We start from the raw sequence: 26,718 nt of genomic DNA, 5'->3' as shown, positions 1-26,718 counted from the left end.
TTATATGGCACATATATATCTTATATATGCAAATACACAAGACTTAAGGCCCAAGTGCTTTTTTAACTACCCGAACAAAAACAGAGGCAATAGCTAACCAAAGAGGGCTTTTGTGAAGACCAAAACTTTGAATTTTCTGATATCTGTGGAACTAAAATCTCTCAGCTTTCTAAAATGTATTTTCCTACCCTATTATAATGTATTGGACCGCTTGTGGGCCGTGCCTAAGCTATCCACGGCACAACTCTCAGGAAGGTGCAAAGATGGCCACGTTTTCCTAAAACTAGCCATGCAGAATTGGCGGTGGTTCAGAGAAGTGCAGTGAGCACGTGCTAATGTAAATAATCCCACTCTTTCCCTTTGAAAGTGGAATAAGAGGGGACATGACAAAAGTACAGCCCGTGACTGGCACATGGGTCCCTGACTTGTAACATGGGGAGGGGGGAGGTGCAGCTGAATTAAATGATAGGTGAAAAATCAAAACGGGCAAAGAAATAATGTTTTCAAACCTGTACTTGGGGTGTGGGACTCCCAGACCCCTAAAGCTGCAGAGGGGGAAGGGAGCGCGAGCGACAGTCCAGCCCAGCCTCTGCCCCGAACCCCGCAGCGCCGCCTGGCGGAGACCAAAGGCAGGGCCGGGCTTCCCCGGACTCGGCAAGGCAGGGGGCGGTGCCCTGGCGCTCCGACGCGGTGACGTCACCCGGCCATGACCTCGGAAGTGCGCGGCGGGATGCTGCCGGCAGAAACATGACAGGAGGCGGGAAGCGGAGACCCCGCGCCGGGGAGCAGGTACCGGCCGAGGGCGGCGAGCTGCGGCAGCCCTGCCCCGGGGCGGCTGGGAGCCGGGCCTGCTCCGCGCGGGGACAGCCCGGCCCGCGGGCGCCGCGCTGTGAGGAGGAGGCGGAGGCGGCGGCGGCGGTCACTGGCCGGCCACAGACCGGGCTCCTGGGTCCTCGCCCTGGCGCGGTCGCTGCTCAGAGCAGGTCTCGGTGACGCGCCCCGCCGGCGCCTTGTCACGGGCCGCGCTGCCGCCGGCGGGGCGGGGAAAAGGGGCGGCGGCGGCGGGGCTGGCGAACCGGCCAGGCCTCCGCTCCAGGCTGGGCCAGGCGGGGGGGTCCCCGCCTGCTGGCCTCTTCGCCACGGGCTGGCCGGTGTTCCCGGTGTCTCCCGCGCCCCTCGGGGGCAGGCGCCCTGCCAGGGGCTGTGACGAGGTTACAGAGGCGCGACGAGAAGATCCCGGAGTCCATTAGACCTATTCCTGCAGGTCCTCTGCAGCCATTACCGTCAGCGCGGCCTTGACCCCCTCTGTATGTGCCTGGAAACGTGCACCCAACCTAAAACCTGTCACATGCAGCATGTGACCTTCCGTGCCAGTGCGTAAAACTCCTTTTTAATCCCCAAAGAGCGCCCTCTCCTGCGCTCCAGATTCGTAGGACCTAAGCCCTTTGTTCCAGTACAACAGAGGGTCTTCCCCTGAATTAACATGAAAATGTGCATTTCGTTGCTGTTTACTTGCAGTGTGAGAAAACTAAAGAAGTCAAGAAGAGACGGTCCAACCAGGCAGATGTTTCTGATCAGCTGCGTCAAGAAGTAGAAAGTTGCTATCAGCTCAGGATGCCTGAAGACTTTTATCAGTTCTGGAAGTTCTGTGAGGAGCTGAAGCCTGACAAGCCAAGTGGTGGGTTCTAAAAAAAAGAGGACTTCTGCATGCTGTGTGGCTTAACTTGAGTTTTCAAAAGCAATCTGAAGGCAGTTTTTAGTGGCAAAGGCAAGTGGGAAGCTTTTAGAATGATTTTTCCAGTTTAGAGACAGGCTAGTGTTTCCCTAACTTTGGTATAACTTTAGGCTGGACAAAAAGTGTATCATAGACTACAAAATACATCTCTGTTCAAAGGTGTGTGTGTGTGTGTGTGTGCATGCGTTTGTCCGCTTCAGTTTGCGGATAGTTAAGTAATGGACCTGTTTGAGAGTGAAGAAGTTAAGATTCATTCAGGAACACTCTTAAGAATCTGACCTTGAAAATAATGAGTAAATTTATTTTTAATGTTTAGGATTTACTTGTTAGCTTTCAGACATGCCGCTTTTTCATAAATATTTTTTCAGGTCAGCTAGGGGATGTTTGGGGCATAGGGAAAAATTTGTCTCCTAAAACAGACTGTTTCTAGATGTTTTGGTCTAGAAACAACAGCTGAAAATAAATCAGCAGAGATTGCTAGAGGCGGATAAAAACAGGTTATTTTTTGGAAAAAAAAAAAAAAAGTAGTAGGGCAATATAGCTTTGTGGAAGGAAAGCTGTCTGAATCGGAGTACTAAAAGCTTTAAATGCACAGGTTAGAGTACGGTGTATGAGGGAGAATGAACATGAGTTTGAGGTCTGATTGTTTGGCTTTTAGACTTGCTGTGTTATACCTAAGCAATGTGAATTTGAAATGTGCTATAATAAGCACAGCTTCAGTTTTGTTCATGTCAACTTTCCATTTAGAAATGGAAATGCCTTATGGCTGAGATCTTGCTTTCTGCATGCACAAGAAAATGTCAGAGAGTTGATCATTTTGTTTTTCAGAAGCACTCATATCAAGTATTGGCCTTCAGCTAGTTGGACCATATGATATTCTTGCTGGAAAACACAAAAAAACAAAATCAGCAGATCTGAACTTCAACCTTCACTGGAGGTTTTTTTATGACCCTCCTGAATTTCAGACTATAATTGCTGGGGATAGCAAAACTCAGTATCACATGGGATATTTCAGGTATTACATTTTATATATGGTCCTCCTATAATAAATGTGTGTATCTTTTTCTCCATTTCCATTGATGTGTGTGGTGTAAGAACTCTGCGCTGTTGTCAAATGATAGAACCTCTACTTCTTACCCCCTTCCATCAGATAGATGACACGTTAGTTGTCATTTTTAGTAGTTAACATTATAGGGCAAAATGTATTGAAAGGACTGGTGATGTGTGTTAAAAGACTATCTAAAACCCAAACAAACCCTGTTTTAATTGTAATGATGTTTTTAATTATTGCCATGATGTTCTGGAGCAAATGGTTATCTGCTGCTGGGGTAGGATAACGGGGAAGAGAACTGTGTGTTTTTGTTTTTCCTTTTGTATACTTGAGTGTACCCGGCAACACTGGAAATATATGCTTCTGCCTTATTTCTTCTGCACACAGCCACTTCTTGTCAAGATCTCTCTGCTGCTCCAGCTAAAGAAGTGGCTCTGGTATAATTATTCTGTATTCAAATACTTAAAGTTGTGCATGTGAATCTAGTGTGATTCAATACTGAATTTACGCTCTTGGTGGTCTCTGCTGTATGCAGTGACTAATTAATCGTTATTCTAAGTGGCATTCTCTGAGAGGCAAAGATTGGAGACTGCAGTGTGTGTGTAGCCTCCCCCCCACCCCCACCAGACACAAAGGCGCATGGAAGTAAGGGGAGGTTCACATTGTTGTTGCCTGTGCTTTTAACTGTCCGGTGATAAACGTAAGACTTCAGGCTCCAGTACTCCATTCAGCATCTCTTGTGTATGCTAACTTCACTTTAAAGAGAGAAACCCTAGTGTCTGTATACATTTTGTTTTATAGGGATGTGCCAGACGAACTTCCAGCGTGGGTTGGTGCAAATGAAGCAAAGAAAAGCTGTGTAATTTCTCAAATTGGTGACAATGTATTTGCTGCAGTCAAGTAAGGTTTACAACTTCTGTTTCATAACTAAATTCAATTAGTTTTCCTCTAAGCTACGAAAAAGTACTAATGTGAAATACCTTTACTTCTGTTCTTCTGTGTCTCTCACACACACCCACCCACCTTTGTAGGTTTTTGACTTTGAAAATAATACTAAAGAAACATCTACAAAGATGGGTATCTTTCATAAGATTACTAGACGCAGAGTAAATTGGCTGATCAGCCTGGAACTTTGTGGTTGTACTAAAATAGCTGGGGTTGCTTTTCTTTATAAAATCATAGAATATCAGGGTTGGAAGGGACCCCAGAAGGTCATCTAGTCCAACCCCCTGCTCGAAGCAGGACCAATTCCCAGTTAAATCATCCCAGCCAGGGCTTTGTCAAGCCTGACCTTAAAAACCTCTAAGGAAGGAGATTCTACCACCTCCCTAGGTAACGCATTCCAGTATTTCACCACCCTCTTAGTGAAAAAGTTTTTCCTAATATCCAATCTAAACCTCCCCCACTGCAACTTGAGACCATTACTCCTCGTTCTGTCATCTGCTACCATTGAGAACAGTCTAGAGCCATCCTCTTTGGAACCCCCTTTCAGGTAGTTGAAAGCAGCTATCAAATCCCCCCTCATTCTTCTCTTCTGCAGGCTAAACAATCCCAGCTCCCTCAGCCTCTCCTCATAACTCATGTGTTCCAGTCCCCTAATCATTTTTGTTGCCCTTCGCTGGACTCTCTCCAATTTATCCACATCCTTCTTGAAGTGTGGGGCCCAAAACTGGACACAGTACTCCAGATGAGGCCTCACCAATGTCGAATAGAGGGGAACGATCACGTCCCTCGATCTGCTCGCTATGCCCCTACTTATACATCCCAAAATGCCATTGGCCTTCTTGGCAACAAGGGCACACTGCTGACTCATATCCAGCTTCTCGTCCACTGTCACCCCTAGGTCCTTTTCCGCAGAACTGCTGCCTAGCCATTCGGTCCCTAGTCTGTAGCTGTGCATTGGGTTCTTCCGTCCTAAGTGCAGGACCCTGCACTTATCCTTATTGAACCTCATCAGATTTCTTTTGGCCCAATCCTCCAATTTGTCTAGGTCCCTCTGTATCCTATCCCTCCCCTCCAGCGTATCTACCACTCCTCCCAGTTTAGTATCATCCGCAAATTTGCTGAGAGTGCAATCCACACCATCCTCCAGATCATTTATGAAGATATTGAACAAAACCGGCCCCAGGACCGACCCCTGGGGCACTCCACTTGACACCGGCTGCCAACTAGACATGGAGCCATTGATCACTACCCGTTGAGCCCGACAATCTAGCCAGCTTTCTACCCACCTTATAGTGCATTCATCCAGCCAATACTTCCTTAACTTGCTGACAAGAATACTGTGGGAGACCGTGTCAAAAGCTTTGCTAAAGTCTAGAAACAATACATCCACTGCTTTCCCTTCATCCACAGAACCAGTAATCTCATCATAAAAGGCGATTAGATTAGTCAGGCATGACCTTCCCTTGGTGAATCCATGCTGGCTGTTCCTGATCACTTTCCTCTCATCCAGTGTGTTGTTTCTGTAGGAACAGAGCATTTCAGTAGAAAATGATGATAGAGGCATTAACAGAAGCTATGATTTAAAAAAAATAAAAATTGCTTGTCAGAATGACTGAAGGTTGCATTTTGAAGTGAACTTTCGAAGGGGGATGAAACACAATAGTGAAAGGAATTCATATGCAGAACATTTTACTAAACCAAGAGTGTCTATCTCTACCTTATGTAATGGCAGGTTCATTGAAAATAGCCTTCTCCTGCTTTCAGCTAATAAAGTCCCATAGCTCAAGTTGTAGAAGTCTGTGCTGCAGTGCTGAACATCCACGGTTCAAACCTTAGTGGCAATGCATAATGGCAGAATTTTTACAGTTGTGCATGACAGAATTTGCATTTCATTTCCTTTTAAAGGAAGCTACATTCAAAAACTACATTTTAAAAAAAAAATTCTTTTAGGTTGCACAATCAAGCACTCAGGAGAGATAATGCCAAAATGAAGGTTGCATTCACAACCTTAATTTGGCCCCTTTGTGAGCATCATGATACTGTCTCTACAGGATCATGTATTATCTATATTTTCCCCCCACACACATTCTGCCTTACTAAGTGCGCAGGATAACTGGAGCTCAGGGACTGAATCTTGGTTATGTACTGAATGAGGCTGTCTGTCTGTCTCCTGCCTTATTTACTCTAGAAGTTAGAACAAGTACAGAGGATGAGGCAGAGGACTGCAGGAAGAGACAGGATAGTTTTGTTGGATGAGCAAAATGAGAGCTCGGTGGCTTTGGTTGCAGTGTGTTAACTTTTTGAATGCCACATCTGATCAATTCTGAAATTTCAGAATTGAATGTTTTATGTATTGATGAGCAGAACCCTACTAAAGTGGGAAGCTGAAAGGGAAAATGGGGGACATGTGGTGCCCTGACATCTGGTTATCAGACCCAGCAGCTTCAACCACCTCTGTGTCTATAGATAAAACAAACCAGTTGGTGGCATCCATTAACACCTTCCAGCATAAGAATACCCTATCTCAGCTTGCCTTTCCTGCCAATGCAGTTATAAAATAGTGACACCTTGAATGACTTGTCTGTCGGACAAAGAATAATAATGGCGGTGGGAGGGGAATGGATGGTGCAGCCAGAACCTCTGGCATGGAGGGAGAAAGGGGACACAGCCCCTAGCATGTGGCAGAGAGGGGAATGGGGAAGGACCCTGGTATGACGGGAGGAGGAGAACGGGGAACAGAACTGCTGGCATGTGGGAAAGGATGAGGGGGTTCAGGGAGGAGGGAGATGGGAGTTGGAGGAACGGAAGGAGCCTCTGGGTTGTATGATGTGCTCAGCCTCCAGAAGCAACAAAAGCTGCCACTCTCCAGTGGCTAAGGCAGGTGAATGCAGTATAAGAAAATTCAATTCTGGCCTTGCATCTGCCATCAACTTCATATGATGAGCAAGTCACTTAAATAAAAATTTTGTCAGGTTACACACCAGTTGTGTGTTCTTAATTTTTCTGGATAATCAGCCTGAGACACTTAGGGCCTCATTTTCAGGAGCACTCACAACTGAAAGGGCTGTCAACACCTCTGGGAGAGAAGGAAAAAAAGTTAATGTTTGTGAGGCACTCTGAGCCAGCAGTGATAAGCATCGTAGAAAAGACCAGAAGAAAATTAATAACTTTGTATTCAAGTCAGGGTTTGGATGATGTGTAGCAAATAAGGCATGAAGCCGCTCATTGAATGATTACAATTAAAAAAAATCACAGCTGTTTCAGTTGATATGCACTCTCTGGTCCCTATGCACCTTATAGGAACAGGTCCTGTAGAAATAGTATGAGCATATAACTTGAAGACTGCATCATAATACATGTGCTCAAGACAATACAGGCAACCTTAATTCTAGCATTTCCTAATTTTTGAGTGCTTGACTGTAACTTAATAGCTTGAACATGCTATCTTTTGTATGAAATGGTCATACACATTCACAATCTTTGATTAGCCAATTTTTTTGTTAAGAGATTAGGGGACTAAAATATATATTATATATATAAATTTAAAAAAACCCAAAACTTTCTAGATCCTGAGAAAGGTTACCTGTTGTGTAATGAGTCTTCCTTTGTGTTTCAGATTGTTTTTGTCAAAAAAGCTTAAGGAAGTGACAGATAAAAAGAAAAGTGGTATTTTGAAAGACATAGATGAAAACCTTACAAGAACAGCAAAAGAATTGGGTTATTCGCTGGAACAGAAAACCATGAAGATGAAACAAAGAGATAAGAAAGTACGGGTTTTTTGTTTGTTTTTTTTCCTGACCAACTAGATAGAAAAGTTGCTCTCCCTAAACTAATGCACTTTAACTTTTTCTGTCCTATTCAGCTAAGAAACTTAGATGAAGCAATCTTCTGAGCATTGACTAAGGGGTGACATTGTCTAAAAAGTCTGAAGAGTTGCTCCCCTAGTTCCTTCCTGTGCCTGAAAGGTGGAGTCTGTTGGCTGCAGTTTTCATCTGTACAGGAAATCCACTCATTCCACTTCTAATACTACATATAGTGGCTCACTGCTACCAGATTGCCAAAACAGCATGTAAATGTCCTCTTGTGGACATTATATGATGTCACCATTATTCTAAAATGGTTGTTTGGTATACACTTATTTTGGAGGAGAGCTCTAGCGTGCCTGTATGGCTGGTTTGGTCACTGAGTCTTAACTCAGCAATTTATTAATTATAGATGGCAACCGTTCCCATGAAATGTTATGCCATGTAGTGTTGCAGGAAACCTCTCTGTATCATGGTGGCTGCTTACTGCCTCCTAAGCGCCCCATCCTGGCCAAGTGTGCTACTGCAGCCCCCACCCCAGTTTTCTCCTTCACAGTGTGCCTTAAACTCTACACAGTCCAAAGATTAAACTGGATCCCAACTGGGGAATGTTTTATTCAGTCCTCCAGTACACACTGGCCCTTTAGGCCGCAACTCCAGTTCAGTGTCTCTCTCCCCTTAGTTAAGGGGGTTCCCAGCCCTGTTTCCTAGAGCTGGCTCACAGTTCTCTGCAGGAGCCAGTCTTGCTCTCTGCAGCTACTTCAGCCAGCTACAGGCTTTTTCAGGCTTCTGTCTTCTGAGCATCCCCCAGCTCACTGTCATGCCTGTTGGCTCCAGCAGTCTCAGCTACTTCTCTCACGCACATACTTCCTGCTGCATTTTAAGTTGAATATCATCCGATTCCTCTCAGATGAGTCTCATCTTTAGAGCCCAGCAAATCTGCGAATATCACTTTATCTCTGGGGACCATGTTTGTGGTTTGGATGCAGATACAAATTTTGTATCCGCGCAGGGCTCTACTCGTGTTCTAATCAGCACTGGTTTAACCCCAGGCTCTCCAGCCCAAAGGCAAGCCAGCCTGTTACATATTCCAACCTCCACACTACCAAAAAACAAAACCCAAATGCCCTGTGCAATCTTCCACTAGCTCAAGGAGGAGTAGTGCTGAGGTCATTCTTCATCTGATGGCTACTGGATGGCAGGATCTGACCCATCTAAGTAAGCCAGCCAGCTGTCCACCTTTTTTTTGTTCTTTAAGAGCTATATAAACTTCCAGTGTTGGGAAATAATGCTTTTTCCTTTTGAGAGAGTACCTGCTGCTTAAACAGCCATGTGTAGCTCCTCTGTCAGTGAGGGGAGGATCATATTACAATTAAATTTACCATTTTTAAAAGCAAACATTAACTTTTAATGGGCATTTACTGAACGTTGCACAAAGGAAATAAATTGTAGAATTACTGAAGTACAACATAGCAAATTTTAATGTGTATATCTTCAGTAGGCCAATGAAGAAAAGCTACTAACATGATCAGAGAACTTCTAGCTGGATACCTGCTATGGGGGAAGGGATAATCTCAAATTTGATCAATTTTCCAAGTACTACAGATTAAGTAATATAAAACTATGTCTGTTACATGTGTAAACTTGAAATAAAAGTATATCCACCAGTGTCTTAACTGAAAAAAAGAAAATAGGTGAACACTATAAAGCCACTGGTGAGCACTCCCTCAGCTTTTAGACAAAGTCAAATCAACTTCCATTATTTAACAAGGAAACTCTTAGACCTCTCTTTATTTTGAGGCAAAGTACCTTAAGGCACATGCTCTGAGAATTCTTGGAAAAGTCAGTTTGACTAAGGGTGTTTAGGGGCAGAAATTAAATATAGATTAAAAACTCTTAATAGAATCATAGAATATCAGGGTTGGAAGGGACCTCAGGAGGTCATCTCGTCCAGTCCCCTGCTCAAAGCAGGACCAATCCCCAACTAAATCATCCCAGCTAGGGCTTTGTCAAGCCTGACCTTAAAAACTTCAAAGGAAGGAGATTCCACCACCACCTTAGGTTATGCATTCCAGTGCTTCACCACCCTCCTAGTGAAAAAGTTTTTCCTAATATATCCAACCTAAACCTCCCCCACTGCAACTTGAGACCATTACTCCTTGTTCTGTCATCTGCTACCACTGAGAACAGTCTAGATCCATCCTCTTTGGAAACCCCTTTCAGGTAGTTGAAAGCAGCTATCAAATCCCCCCTCATTCTTCTCTTCTGCAGACTAAACAATCCCAGTTCCCTCAGCCTCTCCTCGTAAGTCATGTGCTCCAGCCCCCTAATCATTTTTGTTACCCTCTGCTGGACGCTTTCCAATTTTTCCATATCCTTCTTGTAGTGTGGGGCCCAAAACTGGACACAGTACTCCAGATGAGGCCTCACCAATGTCGAATAAAGGGCAACGATCACGTCCCTCGATCTGCTGGCAATGCCCCTACTTATACAGCCCAAAATGCTGTTAGCCTTCTTGGCAACAAGGGCACACTGTTGACTCATATCCAGCTTCTCGTCCACTGTAGCCCCTAGGTTCTTTTCTGCAGAACTGCTGCCTAGCCACTTGGTCCCTAGTCTGTAGCAGTGCATGGGATTCTTCCATCCTAAGTGCAGGACTCTGCACTTGTCCTTGTTGAACCTCATCAACAGATTTCTTTTGGCCCAATCCTCTAATTTGTCTAGGTCCCTCTGTATCCTATCCCTACCTTCCAGCGTATCTACCATTCCTCCCAGTTTAGTGTCATCTGCAAACTTGCTGAGGGTGCAGTCCACGCCATCCTCCAGATCATTAATGAAGATATTGAATAAAACCAGCCCCAGGACTGACCCTTGGGCACTCCACGTGATACCAGCTGCCAACTAGACATGGAGCCATTGATCACTACCCTTTGAAGCCGACGATCTAGCCAGCTTTCTGTCCACCTTATAATCCATTCATCCAGCCCATACTACTTTAACTTGCCTGCAAGAATGCTGTGGGAGACAGTATCAAAAGCTTTGCTAAAGTCATGGAATAACACGTCCACTGCTTTCCCGTCATCAACAGAGCAAGTTATCTCGTCATAGAAGGCAATTAGATTAGTCAGGCATGACTTGCCCTTGGTGAATTCCTGCTGACTGTTCCTGATCACTTTCCTCTTCTCTAAGTGCTTCAGAATTGATTCCTTGAGGACCTGCTCCATGATTTTTCCAGGAACTGAGGTGAGGCTGACTGACCAAGCTGGAAACAAGCTAAAATTAGCATACTTGATGGTTCAGTTTTTGGACCAAGGGGATGGTAGTAATTTGAGGATACTGCAAGTGAGATTTCAAGTTTGCAAAAGACATGACAAGTGGAGGCAGACCAAATGAGAAACAATGCACGTGGATTTTGATTATTTAGACTAAGTCAGCACGGTATGGCAATGCAAATGTGGAATGATGTAAAACAGCCTGGTTTCTTGCTGTAGTCTAATGGAGACAAGTTCTAAATTGAGCTAAAGAGCACACTGAAAAGAAAAGGCGAGGGAGTCGGGATGTTTGTACATGGTGATGGGGTAACTGATATTCACCCATAGCTGCAGAAAAAAGGGGCAAATTGAATACGTTGTACTTAGGAGAGAACATACAAAACAAGTGGTATTACCTAAAGAACTAGCTAAGCCTTCTGGAATAGCATGAAGTACTGGTCTCTCTTTACCCAGGGTCAGATATTAATCCCTTAAAGCAGTGGTTCTCAAACTTTTTTTTTCATGGACCACTTGCAAATTGCTGAGGGTCTTGGTGGACCATTTAATGATCTTTCCAAATGTTGTTTGTACCACTAGCTAACTGTTGTAAAGTGCTTTGGATAAAAGCACTATATTAAAAAAAAAACTCTTAATAATCATTTTTTTGTTCTACAAATAAAAGCACACAACTCATATTTTAATATCGGTAGTCTTACCTTTCTAATGCGATGGATGTGCTCTCTCTCCTCTGCCACAGCAGCCCCTGAGCTGGAGCTGGGAAAGGGGTGGGGGTCTCTCCCTGGCCACAGCAGCCCCCAAGCTGGAGCTGGGAAGGAGAGCCGTCTCTCCCCAGCAGCTGCAGCCCTGGAGCTGGGGAAAGTCACCTGTTTCTCTGGCCACCGCAGCCCTGCTTGTCCCAAATTCCTGCCCCCTCTCACCCACCCTCTTCTCACCCCACTGCCCCCTCCAACCTACCCCTTATTTTTCCCCCCAGTTTACCACCTCACCTTACATGTGTGTCTTTTCTCCAGGGTCCAGGCACCTACGTAGTGGAGCCACGCCTGCATGGCTGCACTAATTAGGTGGATGGCCCTTCATTGTTGCATGTGCGGGCCATCCAGGTGCGCACCTTAGAGGGAGCTATCCCAGGTGCGCACCTTAGAGGGAACTATCCGTGAACCACCTGAATGGAGCTCAGTTTGAGAACCTCTGCTTTAGAGCATAGAAGTGAACAAGAATACCACTGTCTATAGAGATTCAAGTATTAAGGTTTTTTATCTTCCAAATGATAGGCTTCATAAAGTCAGTACTGCTCAGTCTTTCTACTGAAACACCCCTCCTCACCTAATAAAGGTTTAAGAGCTCGGGGGCTGCTGCGGCGGGGGAGAGAGGGCACATCCATCACATTAGAAAGGTAAGACTACTGATATTAAAAGTAAATTGAGATACTGGAAAAAACTTAAATATGATATAGCACCATACATAGACCTGGTGGTCATTTTTCTTGTAACAAAACTGAAAATGCCTATAAGGGGATAAGAGCCAGTAGCAGTGTGGCTTGTTGTATAGTCTGTCAAAAGGAACAAATTGTTGTAGCATGCATTTAGATTAGCATTGCCTTCCATCAGTGATTGTAAGAATCCCTCTCTGCTCCCCCCACCCTAGTCCAACAATTAGAATGCCCCATCACTGTGGGGTTTACAGTTAGTTGGGTAGATGTAAAATGCTGCAGGTGTTGTAATTTATTAAATTTGGAGGCAAGAGTGAACACTGTATGACTTAGTACCTGGAAATTCAGGCTCCAGGACCCAAAGTTACAGTTTGTTATATTCTGGTTGACCATTGGGGGTGATGTGCCAATGGTATAGCGGGAGCAAGGTGGTATCTTATGTAGCTGATGTTACTGTGTTCATCCCGTGATATACCATTTTTCTTTCCTTTATTCAGGTAGTGACTAAGACATTTCATGGAGCAGGTCTGGTTGTGCCTGTAGATAAAAATGATGTTGGATACAGAGAGCTCCCTGAAACAAATGGTAAACTGTTTTTTAGTTATATATATGTTTTAAAAAGGATCCTTGTTCAGATCCTTCTTCTGTTTTAGTCAAGTTGCACTCATACTTTTGCTGGCTGATGCAAAATCTAGACTGCATTTATACAAGGTAAGAGTATTAACAATATTGTGCGGAACAAAACGGCTCATCTTTTATTGTCATAACACTTGAATAGGTAGTTTTGGTTTGCATCAACATTTTGTTTTAATTGGGTGAAAACCACAGTCCAGTGAAATTCTGAAAACTATCCTGAAAAAAGCAATTGAAGCTGATTGCATTATAAACATATTGCTGAGGAAACAATTTACTTTTCATCTTATAATAAACAAGAGCAGATTTAAGTGCCATAAGACTTCACTCAACATGTATACTGAATCTTCAGGAGGCAGCACCTTGCGGTATTGCTCTAACTTCTGAGAATAACTGAAGTAACCCTGTTCAAGAGTCAGTGAGTTCTCAGCTGGTTCCACCTACAACTTCAAAACCACAGACACTTTTCCTGTAACCCCATATTCTAGGGTTCTTTATGCTGCTTGAGTGAAAAAGATCATTTTGCTTCCTATGGCCGAAGTTGGTACATACTTAATTCAGATGCAGTGAATGAGTTTACATTTTAAATAACATCAGTGTGTAATTTACCTTTTTTTCTTTCGTTCTTTCTTAATACAGCTAATCTTAAAAGAATTTGTAAGGCCATTGTGGATGCTCCTAGCGATGACCAGAGGCTGAAAGCCTTTGCGCCCATTCAGGAAATGATCACTTTTGTTCAGTTTGCTAATGATGAATGTGATTATGGAATGGGGTATGAACTGGGAATGGACCTCTTTTGCTATGGGTCACATGTAAGTACTAAAACATACACTTAAAGTTGTGTTTAGGAGTAGAACAGGAATTAATTTGGGGGGCTTTATTCTTGCCAAAAACCCTCAAGTTGACATTGGTTGCTATGTTACAGAACAAAGATACAATAGGCCCTCAGTTTGTAGTTGCCTAATGGCTTATTCATATTCAATGAGGCCATCTGGTGTTTAAAGTTGCTTGAAAGAGTGTTCTTGCTGTCCAATATTACTAACTTAGCAAATATAGTACACACGACTTGGCTATATATAAAGTTATTGGCCAGTTAGGCACCTAAAGATGCAGATAGGTGGGATTTACAAAAGCACCTATATCTTTAGGCACCTGAATACCTTTGTAAATCTAGCCCATTATTAACATCAAAATTAGTATCTCTTCTAAATTATTTGACTTTTTTCTAGCCCTAAGGCAGTGGTGCCCACATTTGTGTGTGTGTGTGTGTGTGTGTGTGTGTCACACCCCCTTACCAGTAATGGAATTGGGGTGGGGTAGGAGCTGGGGCAAGAGGCAGAGCTGGCCTGGGGATGGAGAAGGAATGAGGGTAGAGTTGCGCTGGGGCCAGAGCTGGGTTGGGGAGAACTCCCTCCCTGCCCCCATGGAGGCTGGCCCTGCTGTGCACCTTTTTCTCTCCTGCTTCCTCCCCCCCTTCAACCCCCCCAAACATTCCTTCCTGCCCCACAGTTTGGGGACCACTGCCCTAAGGGCTAGACTCTTATTTAAAAAAAAAAAAAGTAGTTTCTTTGTTCTGCATAATCTGCTGCCGTTTATTTCATAGACGGGCACTGAGAATTAGTAATAAGTCAAAAATTAAACTTCAGAAGAAAGAAGCTTCAGCTTAGGTATAAGCATGAAAGGGTGATGCATGACACACCTGGTTTTATTAACCACATAACCTATTTTGCCTACCAGATAGAATTTTCCTTAATAAAATGCAGAAAGCTACAGTTTAAGGGACACTACCCAGTTCCATTTTACTTCCAAGATACAAGCTTTGTAAAATAAAATGCTACAAACTAAGCTCAGAAGTTGTCCAGTTTAAAAGCTTCCTATTAGATTTTTTTAAAAAACCATCTGCTGCAGTGGGATTTTTTGCATCCAAATACTGATGGTACTGTGCTAATTGATTTGAAAGAAGTGAAAGTTACTAGTCTGTGCTTTGTCCAGAGAGATGCAGCAGTTAAATTGTAGGGGGAAAACAAAGTATTAAACATTAATATTAAATCAAATAGCATTCTGACACTTTTTGACACCTACATTTACCAAAGTAACTTGACAATGTAGCATCTGTGAACCCTGGGTGTGTTCATCCTTTTAATCTGCAGTTCATTTAAGCCAGTCCAGGTGAAGCAGTACAGCCACAGCAGGAGTTGGGTTTTTTTTACAATATCTGGAAGGAGCAATAGGGTGCCAGTCGCCTCAACCAAGCTAGCGTGCAAAATAAAAACCCATGCACTACTTGGTATCTGATAAGACACCGAAAGCACTAGAGCCATTCAAAGTACATATTCATTTCCCAGACTCTGAAATGTTAAACTGATTTAGTATTGAGAGAAAAATCCACTTTCTACTATTTTATAAGGACTGATATTGCAGAACCTCATTCTCTCACTTGTAAAACAAATTTGTTAGGAGTGGGCATAGAAATTTGAATGAAAGCATACCCCCCCAACCCCCTTCTAAGTAAAGGACACTTTCCAGTTCAAACCTCAGTGATTATATGAGAACTTGGCTTTAACTATTGATCTATTGAATGTCTCTACATGGTTGTAAACTTTTTCACTTACTCTGTACCCAGTTATTCAAATATTATGTCCCTAGTTTCTAGTAGCTGTCACTATTGCATCAAGAGACAGGACAAGCACCAACACTAAACTCTCCATCCAGGGCTAACGAACGTTGTTTTCTTGAAAATATATTTTCATTACTACTAAGAAAAAGTCAGGTATCTTTGTAACCAGTACATGTTTACATACACATTTTAGTACAGTACCTTCATTGTTTAATTGTAAAATAGCTAATTGCTGTTGCTGCAGCCTTTACTGGACTCAGCAATTTTGTCTTCAGCTATATGCAATGGCAACAATTTTGCTGGTATAAGGTGGGCAACTGTGTTTTAGTCAGGTAGTGTAGCACTTGCACATTACTTACATACACTGAGTAATAAATTGCTACTTTAGTTAGATCTTTGTGATTTGTAAGTATTTCATAACTTGCAATATCTCTTGGAGGTAAGGGAAGGAAAGAAACTAACCAAAAAAACACCTTCCAGTCTAATATACTAGTTAACATGTCTTGAAAGACTAGTGCTGTTCTGCTACAGAATTATATTAGCTTGATTTTCAGATTCTGCATATACTTACACAGGTACTGACCGTGTTCTAGCATAAACATTGCTAGAGAATATCTAAAGTGCTTTTAAAATAGTGAACAGTTTTTCAGTCTTTCCATAATTTAACTTGCACATCCTTGCAGAGACAGGGCTTCACATTATTTGTCTGTCTGTTAAATGCCATACACATATTCACTTAACAAAACTATAGTTTGCCAGGGCAACTGTTACTCCTGCAGGAATTCTGCACCACTGCACAATTTTGCAGAAATTGACATTTCATGTGCAGAATTTCCTTCCCCGCATAGAAATAGGCTGCAGTGCTGCTAGCTGCCACTAGGGTCCACTGGACCCAGTAGAGCCCAGCTTGCACATAAAGACATGGCTGGGGGGAGGGGAAAGGAGCTAGAGGGATCCTGGCAACTGCAGTTCCCAGCATGCCCTGAGGAAAGAGGACCGGGTACAGGAAACTGTGCAACCCTGGGACTGAGGATCAGGCTGTTTCTCCCTCTGGATCCCTGGGATGTTTTTGTCTGGGAAAGGAGGGGGCCCCCACAGCTGGGCTCTGGGAGAAAGGGCGTGCAGGTATCGAGGCTGGAGGCCTCTTGGGGGGGGAGGGGTTGTGTGTGTCTGGCCCCCTGGCTGGGCTGGTGAGGCGAGAAAGGGGACAGAGAAACAGGAACTGGGTTGTCATGGGAATTTTTGTCTCTCTATATTGTTACAGACTTATTTGCTGACAGGGATTTTGAAATGAATTACCAAAATAATTGAAACTGGCATGATTATATATATATATATATATATATGAGTGTGTGTGTGTGTGTGTGTAGAATTTTTAGGGCAGAATGCCCCAAGGAGTAAACTGTGTTGAATTTGCTTTGTCCTTGCTAATGGAAAATATCTGTTCTTAATATAGATGTGACAAAACAAGTGCTGCTAAGTAAAAACTCAGATACCCCCTTTACTAGAGTGAAGTTACAACTGGATGGCCAGAAATAACAATGCTTGTATACAATAGTGTGAAAAGCCATAGTTTGGATTTTGCCACTTCAATTATCCTCATGTACTTCAAATGTCACTTTGAACAGGGGTGGGGGTAAACAGGAGCAACCTTATCCATAGTTCCTTAGCTTCTATTAAATCCTGCCAGATCCAGAGGAAAGGTAGATGGCTCTCATTGTGTATGATGATCTTGAAGATGATAAATTAGGGGCTGTGTTCATAGTCAGAGGAGGTGGTGATGATGATTGTTCGGTCTGCCAAACTACTCACTCACTCACTTTCCCCCCATCATTTTGCAGTATTTTCACAAGGTTGTTGGTCAGCTGTTACCTCTTGCATACAACCTGTTGAGGAGGAACCTCTTTGCTGAGATTGTTGAATCACATTTAGCTAACAGAAGTGAAGAGAATGTGGACCAACTAGCAGCATGATCTAAAGAGAAGAGGGCTTAAGTATAACAATATTTCAAGTATTAGTGATGTTAAATTTGTTTTGGCATTAAACTGATGTAGGGTTTTTCAATAGTAATATAAATAATGTTTGTGTGGGGTAAATAAAACTTTTTTTAAAATAAACTAAGCTAGCTTTCTTTATGTATCCAAAGTTAGAAATGCTGTTGTTTTCTATGCCAGAGCTAGAACAGCAGTTCCTAAACTTCACTCAAGCTTGCACTATGCTATGGGGAGCAAAAAAGGTACCTGTGTCCAACCTAACTTGCCCATTAGATGGTGGTATAATCTACGTCTCATAATAGGGGGCTGTTTTCCATCATGTAACAAATGTTTTAATTGTTTCTTTCAAAACCATGTTGAATGTTTTGTGATGGTCTAAGAACACTATCCACAGCTTGTAACACTTTTTTTTTTTACTATACTTTAGTATTCATTTATTACCACCATCAGCAAGGGAGGTGGGTTTGTCCACTCAGTAGTAGTGTCATGCTATCCAAGAAGGGGCTACTGCTGTAAGTTTGTGGACAGAAGCTATTTGATTCTTCAGTCTGTGCAAAATTCCCGTATGAATGGATAGTTGCCCTAGTTACTGCACAGCCCAGAAAACAGTATACTCTTCTTCAAAGATCCAGCCCCTTTCCCACCTTTGTCTGAATGTTCCCCTATGCTGTCATTGATCCCTGGTTTCATCTGCTTCGCTCCTCCTTCAGCTGAGGGTGGTTTTAGGAAACAAGACTCAAGGGAGACCTATTGGAGATTTGCCATGGCACTGTGCTGGCTGTTATTGCCTCTTCTGAACACAGCACTTTTACTGCTCTAAAGTTAGGGAAACTTTAACACTGTGTCTCACTAAAGGGGTAGGTTAGCTGGCACTCAGTTAAGAAAGCTTGCTTTCTGATGGACTTGCTACAGCATGAGGGAGGAGTTGTTTCCCTTTGTAGAGCTGTGCCTGCTGGTGACTCTGCCCTGGTGACGCTCAGCAGGGAAGGTGCTGAACTCACTCTAACCCCACCTTGTGAAACTCATTTTAGTAGCAAGACTTAGTGCTATTTTATTTTGCACCTTTTCTACTCCTGCATAAAGTCAGACATTCATCCAGTATCTAGTGCTGAACCATCTATTTCAACAGAAATTCTGTTAGTGAGGGTTTAGAACGCCATTACTCAAATACAGCCACCAAGGGGTTTCCCTGCACTGTGTGGGGGGGGGGGGGGGGGAAGGAGGAGGAGTGTCATCCCCTCCCTTCCTCCCTGTTGTTCCTGCATGCACCACCTCTCTGGAGACGCAGGTGGGACACAACACTTAAGGAGCAAGGAGGTGAGCCTGCAGGAGAGGGGCTGGCTGTGAGCAAGGAGGAGAGTGGTGGGGGAGCCCTGGCAGTGGAGTAAGGAGGTGGGCAGGGGAGGGTCCCTGGCCGAAGAGTAAGGCGGCAGGCAGTGGGGGGGGTTGGGGGTCTGGCTGCAAGCAGGGGAGTGAGGTGGTGAGCAACCAGCAAGCAGGGGTTACCCTGGTGCCTGCCATGAGATCTATGGCAGGGGAGTGAGGAGACAAATGAGCAGCAGGTGGAGGACTATAGAGGGACCCAGGAGACAAGCAAGGAGGTGAGTGGCAGGCACATGGGCAGAGCCCCTCTTTGGGGAGGCTAGCCCCCACCTCCATTCCCCCCCTGAGATCCTCTGCTCAGAGAAGCCCCACACACACCCCTGCCCAGAGGAGCCCCAGGCTGGCTGAACCCCAGAGTGCTGCCCCCCCCACCCTCCTCAATCCAGAGGAGCCACAGGCCTCCCTTCCATAGACCTAAGCTACCCCAATGTTTTTCATTATTATCTGAACTTGTATTATGTCAAAGCATTTTTAAAATTTACTTCAGAACTGTTATACAGACAACCCTTTTTACCAAAAAAAGCAAAATAAAAAATGAAGACAAGAACATGCAAAGCACCTTATTTGTGTTTCTATGCTGTTAGGTCCAGTCAAGAACAGAGGTAACTGTGCATGATTTTTATTGAGTCTGCAAAAAAAACCACCCCTCACATACATAAATTACAATGATTTGTATGTATATATGTGCATATTACTTTTAACTTTAGGAAAAAGTGTCAGTGGAAAAAGAGTGGGTGGCTGCACTCTGAAGCCACCAAAAATTTTATTGTGAGAACCCCTGCTTTTTACAATTCTAAGGAATTGTATTTATCAGTAATATTTCTTTTCCTTTGAAATATCCAAGGCAAATGTCCAGCCCTTTCTTCTGTGAAATATATAGTTCCACCCACTCATTTCTTCCAAAACCCTGTGATCTGCTAACAGCACATGTACAGTATGGTTACTACAGTACAAATGCAAGGTGGTCTTCTTTTCCCAGTAATTGGACTGGGTAACCCTAGAGAGAGACAGGTACCAATCAGTGATGAGCTGCCAGAAGCTGAAGAACCCGTTCCTTTAGTTGCTCCGTGCCTTTGGCAGCACGTCCTTCACTCACTCTGGGTCTTCAGGGGCACTGAAAGACGTGCCGCCGAAGACACGCTGGGTTAGTAAAAATTCTTCAGGGGAGCCTCCCCAGCCAAGAGCTCATGCAGGATGGGAGCTTAGCGGGAACAGCCATCCCTTTAACAACCGGTTCTAAACCCGCTTCAAAATTTAACTGGTTCATGCGAACCGGCTCTAGCTCACCACTAGTACCAATCTAGCAAGTAGAGCCACTTCTGTGGATCCTCACTTAATTGACTCTGCATGTGCACAAATGTGATTAGAATCTTCTAAACTGATGCTTATATGGTAGCGTTCCACTACTGTGAATAAGCTGAAACCTTTTAAAAACAAACACAAGTACAAGAATAATTATTTGTTTGAATCTACAGTATTTGGCCATTGCACCAGAGAAAGCACTAGTTTACCAGTAAACTCTATTTCAAACACACTGCTGGGGTCAATGCTGAAGCCACATTACAACTTTAGTAAAGAAGTAGACCCAGTTTTCCAAAACCTATTATAATACTCTACTTAGTTAAGTTAGAGAATTAACTTAACTACCTTGTCATTTTCAAATAAGCTTTGACAAAAGATCAGTCACATTTCAGACTATTGCAATGGATACTTGGAATCTTTCTCCAGTTTATATATTTTCCCCCAGTTTAAAATCTCACAAGCAAATGGTATTTCTACAAGTCTATTCTGAACTCTGTGCCATCACAGGGTGAATGAAGGCTCGGACAGTGCTACCTTAATGAATTAAACAAAGACTGACAACTCTTCTGAAAAAAAAAAAATCTTTTGTTTTTACATCATTTTGTTTCCTCTTTTAGAAACATTATTTAAGGCATTAATTCATTATGCTCTGCTCAGCTGCCACCAGCTTACTGTCTGCATGTTCAGATAGCCCTAATGTAATTTATGTAAGGTATAGTCTCCTCTTTAAAAGTGACAATTCTTCAACAAAAAAACTTCAAAAACAGACTCCAATGAGAAACTGCTGAATTGGAATTAATTTGAAAACTGGACACCATTAGATTAGGCTTGAATAAAGACTGGGAGTGGATGTGTCATTTCCCCATGTTGATTCCCCCCTCCCCACACTGGTCCTCACATGTTCTTGTCAACTGCTGGAAATGGCCCACCTTTATTATCACTACAAAAGGGTTGGTTTGTTTGTTTTTTCTTCTCTCCTGCTAGTAACAGCTCACCTTACCTGATCGCTCTTGTTACAGTGTGTATGGTAACACCCATTGTTTCATGTTCTCTGTGTATATAAAATCTCCCCACTGTATTTTCCACTGCATGCATCCGATGAAGTGAGCTGTAGCTCACGAAAGCTTATGCTCAAATAAATGTGTTAGTCTTTAAGGTGCCACAAGTCCTCCTCCTCTCTCTCATGGTAACTAATTGACATTTCACTTGAACTGTACTGCATGTGTCCCACTGGATTTCTCTCCTTTGAAAAAGTCATACACACAGGAAAGAGTGATCATCAAATTTCAATAGCTTTTAATTTTGCTTTAGTAGGAAGGTGTAGCATATCTTTCTTCTGGGCAAGGTGGAATAGCACTAAAATCACTCAGGGACATTACAAGATATCAGCGTACTTATGTACTTGGCCACAAATATGTTGTTGTGCAGCTAACCTGTCTGCTGTTTTGCATTCACTTTAGGGGTGCACTAACTATTATACTGTTAAATTAGTTAAAACAAACTAACAGCACCTTCTTACTCAACGGACCTACTCTCCCTACAAAGTCAGTGTCATACAACAACTTGTGACTAAAATAAGTTTGTACTCTTCTTACCTGTGTCAAGCCAATGCAGCTATGAGGGAGTGAGCAGGATCCTAGAGCACATCATTGATAGAATCTGTAATTAGAAAATTACTTATTACCATGATAATGTGCAAGCCAGCAAAAGCATCTCAACTTTCAGATTGCAAGATGAGTTTTCTGCACTAGGAAATGTAAACTGCTTCCTTCCTAAAAGTGAAAGAATTTTATATAGAAATCATTAAGAGTGAACATGGATCATCAATTTTTTATGGTCACTTGTCAACATATAAATACATATTTTAAATATTCATGTGTATGCAAATGTTCAGGGCTTCTGCAAGGGGTCAGAATTGTTCATTTTGTGCACACACAGTAGATGTAAGACAGGAAGACTTTGACTGACTTTTCAGAAAGCTACATTTCAGGCTCCAATTCTGAAAGAGATTTACTCAGATGCTTAACTTTACATGCTGTTCACTGAGACTACACAGTGTGTAAAATTAAGCATGTGCTTAAGTCTTTGCAGGAGTGGGCCTTAATATACATTTTCCTGTTTTCTTTATGGTAAAATTCATTAATAGCCCTAAATGTTTGCTCTACAATAAAGTATATTGACAAAAGCTTTGCTCTCAAGAGGAATAAGAAACATCTATAAAGTTGAACTGATAAATTAAAATTTGAAGAAAAGTAATAGTTGGTTAGCATGGCTGAATAGCAGATGCCCCAGTTTCCGCCACATGATGAATACTGTAACTAATGTGGTTTAAAAGTGAAGTATTGAAACTGCAGTTATTTAAATACAGAATTGTGGCTTTAAGCTATCAGTTAAAATTAGATGGTTGCATTGTAAAGCAACAATCAGGAACCAAAACATTCCACCACTTAAAAGCAAAAATTACTTTTTAAAAATGGAAATTTTCAAAGAAAATCCATTCGTATTGAATTGTTTGCTCGCTGAATCATAAGCAATTGCAAAGCTGCAACAAGCTCAGATGAACTGTGCTGCTGAAATCTTATTTTTGTGGCCTTTTTGTTTACAAATTAGTTGATGCTTGTCTACAGGTAAAATTGCTTGCTGCTAATTTTCCTTTGGTGCACAGGTAGACTCCCTACATGGGCCCGTGAATTTCAGAGGGGAAAAGCAACGTGAATAATATTTGATAGCACATGAATTAAAAGTCAAACAAAAAATGGTCATACATAAATTTTTAATATGTTTATGATTGAATCATCACAGTAATCAGTTTTTACTGTAATGATATGTAACTCTACCACACTATTATAAATAAAAACATTAAGATCAATATTAAATACAGCTCTAAGCAACATCACAGATTAACAAACTATGCATTCTTCATGACCCAGTAACTGAACAGTTTAAAAACAAAAAGATGCTGACACCCTCACCCCATCTGCTCAAATTAGTAACCGTCATAAGGCGCTGGAAATTTTACATTAGAAAACAAACCGTTTTGTTTAACAGCACAGGCACACTTAGTCAATATCAGAATTTCTAATGGAGGATGACTCGATAAGAATGTCAAATATCAATGAAGAAAGCATAGCAGGTAAGAACAGTGAACAGAGGTGCACGAGATCAGCACAATATAAATGTTGCACTTGGATCTACAGTTAAAACAAAAAGACACAGCAGGGGCATGAATTGTATTGTTTCAGTTCATGCAGTGTGAAAGTAGAACTAGGTCTGAATTTACACAAGCCACACACTAGTGCATCTTATCGTAAAGATAGCAGCAGGGGTCGGAGTGGAGTTTCAAAGTGATTAGAAAACTTTGGGGTTTGGTTTGTTTTTTTAATAAAAGCATGTTATGTTTATATCCTTCAGCTATAAGAAACACCAACAAGTTTTAGCTGGATGATGAAAGGCAGTGTCTCAGGCAACCTTCTGAACTGCCTCCCACAGGGAAGCCAAATTCTGCACTTAGATCAGTTGATATCAGGACTAGCCAGAGAAAACTAGTACGCTGCCCCAGGCTCATGTAAATGGTTCGACAGCTGCAATACTGCATAATTGGCCCCATTACATATTTGCTTCAATTAGAAAATTAAAGTAAGTTAGTTGCAAAACTGCAGTTTTAATAGTAGCTTGGTTCCAAACCAACTTTTTAAAAGGGGCTGACCATAATGAGCACAATAAGCACTGCAGAAAAGTATTCTGTTTTCTACTGGGACCAGAGGTCAGAGACAGCAGAATTTAAACATTCATTAGCTTTATATTCAGTCCTGATTCAGAGAAGCATGTAAACATATGCATTACTTTTAAGCATGTTACTAGTCCTATAGGCTTCGTGCTAAAATTAAGCACTTATTTAGTGCTTTTCTGAATCAGTGCCCTCAAGACAAGAAGTGCTAAAAGTAGCTAAGATTGATAGAAATTTTTTTAACCTGTTATATCTTGTATTAACATTAGCAGGTCATTGTCTCTAATTTCAAGTTCTAAGTGTAATGAACATACCAAGACATGAATTTAATCTACCCACCAGATTTTAACCGCCCCATCCCTACTTTATAGTTTTCCTTTTTGGGACAATACTTTCTTGGGATGTTGCCTTTTCTTTGTGTGTGGTATTTTTTTTAAACCTGATAGATGAACATGTTCAGCTAATAATGAAGATAAGTTTTCTGAAAAGAAAACAACAACAACAAAAAAAAGATGTTCTGAATCTGTCAGCCTGCTAAAGTGTACATTGCTGCTGGAGTTTAAAACCCATTCAACATTTCAAGTAAGTTTTTGTTTTCTTTTCTAAAAGGCTACATTTCACCCGAAGTTTCAGCCAGTACATTTCAAGATTCTTAAAACAAAAGTCAGTCACAATAGGTCTAACAATTAATTATTTCTATTATTTCTAAAACCCTGCAGGGTTTAAAATGAGTATTTGTAGTTTTATTCTGTTTTGTAATAATAAACAAATGGACACCTCAAGGTTATGGCAGTGAAAGTGAGGCTTGAAAATGCTATTATGTGCATGTTGGATTATAAAGAAATCATTACTTTTTTTAAACCCTTCATCAAGTTGTAAACTTCTTCCCAACCCTCCATTATGTGTAGAGGATTCTGAATTACTCTATAAAAATCAATGGAAAGGCAGAATTAGTTATGTAAGATATTAACTGATTTGTATTTAATATATTTTAATCCATAAAAATATAAATAAAGAATGGTAAAATTTCAAGAAAAAATATACATTTAGTGCAAGTTATGAATTACATTTCTTTCCTCAGTGTCAGCAGTAGAACATCTTTTTATGGAAAAAGAAAACTAGAGATGATTAATTCTAATTTAATGTAAAAAATATGTCCAGTGTTTCCGCATGCAATTACCATCACATGGTACAGAATTGTTCCTGTTCTTAGTTATCAGCGTAGCAGTACTTTTTCCTTATACTGCACAACATTGGTATATGTCAGTGTTTTCAATAATACAAAAATTGCATAAGACCAGGTCACATTATTGATATATTCTGCAGCAAAACCTTTTCCTTGAAACTCAAGTTTCATCTATTTTTAATTTTTCTGAAATCACAGCACTTAAAGCTGCAAAATTCACACATGCTTCATACAAGGTATTACCTGTTCAGTCTGCTTTTGCTGAAGCAGATCCATACTGCCCCAAGCATTTCATGATGTACAAACTACACGTTTAATGGCACACAAAAACTCCCTTCTTGTGATCAAACCTTGGTAAGTCACAGTACATCTCAATATGAGAAACTACTGCTTCAGAAGGGCAGACCAATTTTAAAGAGGCTTTGTTACGGCTCAGGAGAGAGAGAGAGAGAGAGAGAGAGAAAGAAATAAAAGCTCTTCTGGAATGTAGAAAGGTGATGTGTAATAACTATATATTTCATGAGTTAACACAACAGTTTTCAATGGTAAAAAGGGCAAGACCTTGCAGTCTTCAAAAGATGGCTCAATTCAAGTGATCCCTCTGGAAACAGGGACTAACAATGCATCTCTTCAATGCTAGGCTAGGGATTGGAGAATTCTGTCTTCTGACCCAGCTTTCGTACTGCACTATCATGGCAGATCTGTCATCATGGAACGCATCCAGTGCAGGATAGCAGAGGTTCGCTCTCCCCATGTTACAGTGAGGAACATCACTCTTCCTCCTCTCCAAGCTCCCCCAGACCAACTCTTGAATGCCAGCAGCACTGTTATGCAAAAATCCAGCTCTCATTCCCGACCACAGAAGAATCCTTCAGGCTAAAGCATTGTACTGGTCAACAAATGAACCTCCTCTTCAGTTTCCTCTCTCTCCTCAGCTATGGGTTTCAGTTGAACATTATTGATGCGGGGTCTTGGTTTGCCGTCTGGGCCATATGACGGAGGATATCTTTTTTTGTTATAATGCCAAGGAGGCGCCTGAAAAGGATAAATAGAAAATGGCTATTACTCTACAAGAGAAAAGAAATGAACTAAATCTGTAGCCAAGTCCTTTTTGTTGACAGGAATAGAGCAAATAGCCTGATTTTCTTGTTTAAATGAAAACATTTTATGAATAAAAATATCAAGTAACCATCATTTTGTTAAAAGAGAGCAGCGTGGAAGCACCAAATAGGATGGTCACTAAGCTGTAATCCATTTTTCATGATATGCAAGTAATGCAAGCAGAGTCCAAGCCCATTTATATTTAATTTTTGTTTGTTTGTTTGTTTCTACAAAATGAAATTTTGATTAACATATGCCAACAAAAAAGTAACAAAGAACAAAGAACAAAAGAGGTATGAATAGGAAGTGATATTGATCCCATTTCAAAAGGAATATATGCTCCAAACTAGCCACCAAAAGTCACAAATTGCTTGATTGCCAAAAACCTTGACACCAAATCAAACTTTTTTCAAAAATTAAATTTAGAGGATCTTTCCAGGTTAACATACTGGGTTAGTCTGGTATCTTCATAAGAGCACAAACAGTTGAGAGCAGAATTTAAGCAAAATAATCAATAGATGTTCTGTTTTCAAGTTTAGA

At 41.8% G+C, this 26,718-nt stretch overlaps 2 protein-coding genes across 6 annotated transcripts in view; one reads left to right on the top strand and one right to left on the bottom strand.

The window, feature by feature from the left end:
* The first annotated feature begins 668 nt into the window (after positions 1-668).
* HPF1 (histone PARylation factor 1) lies at positions 669-18,882 on the top strand. Of its 2 annotated transcripts, none has more exons than XM_084625950.1 (8): positions 669-789; positions 1,519-1,678; positions 2,564-2,750; positions 3,588-3,686; positions 7,348-7,498; positions 12,733-12,820; positions 13,508-13,680; positions 17,327-18,881. In XM_084625950.1, exons 1-8 carry the CDS (start codon positions 748-750, stop codon positions 17,456-17,458), a joined length of 1,032 nt encoding a protein of 343 aa, XP_084482076.1. In that variant the 5' UTR covers positions 669-747; the 3' UTR covers positions 17,459-18,881. The 2 variants fall into 2 exon arrangements, with proteins under 2 accessions (XP_084482076.1, XP_084482075.1); XM_084625949.1 differs by lacking the exon at positions 669-789 and adding an exon at positions 1,062-1,373 and having other exon boundaries at positions 17,327-18,882.
* A 4,040-nt stretch (positions 18,883-22,922) lies between these two features.
* CLCN3 (chloride voltage-gated channel 3) overlaps positions 22,923-26,718 on the bottom strand; it is a 131,617-nt gene continuing 127,821 nt past the window's right edge. For all 4 annotated transcript variants that reach the window (XM_084625391.1, XM_084625393.1, XM_084625392.1 and 1 more), the window contains one exon: positions 22,923-26,112. In XM_084625391.1, the coding sequence (XP_084481517.1) occupies positions 25,954-26,112 (159 nt within the window). In that variant the 3' untranslated portion in view covers positions 22,923-25,953. The remainder of the gene's footprint in view (positions 26,113-26,718) is intronic.

Source organism: Lepidochelys olivacea (genome assembly GCF_965140295.1).
Source record: "Lepidochelys olivacea isolate rLepOli2 genome assembly, chromosome: 4".
Lineage (NCBI taxonomy): Eukaryota > Metazoa > Chordata > Testudines > Cheloniidae > Lepidochelys > Lepidochelys olivacea.
Note: the sequence above shows the minus strand (reverse complement) of the source record. Positions and strands in the feature narration are given on the sequence as shown.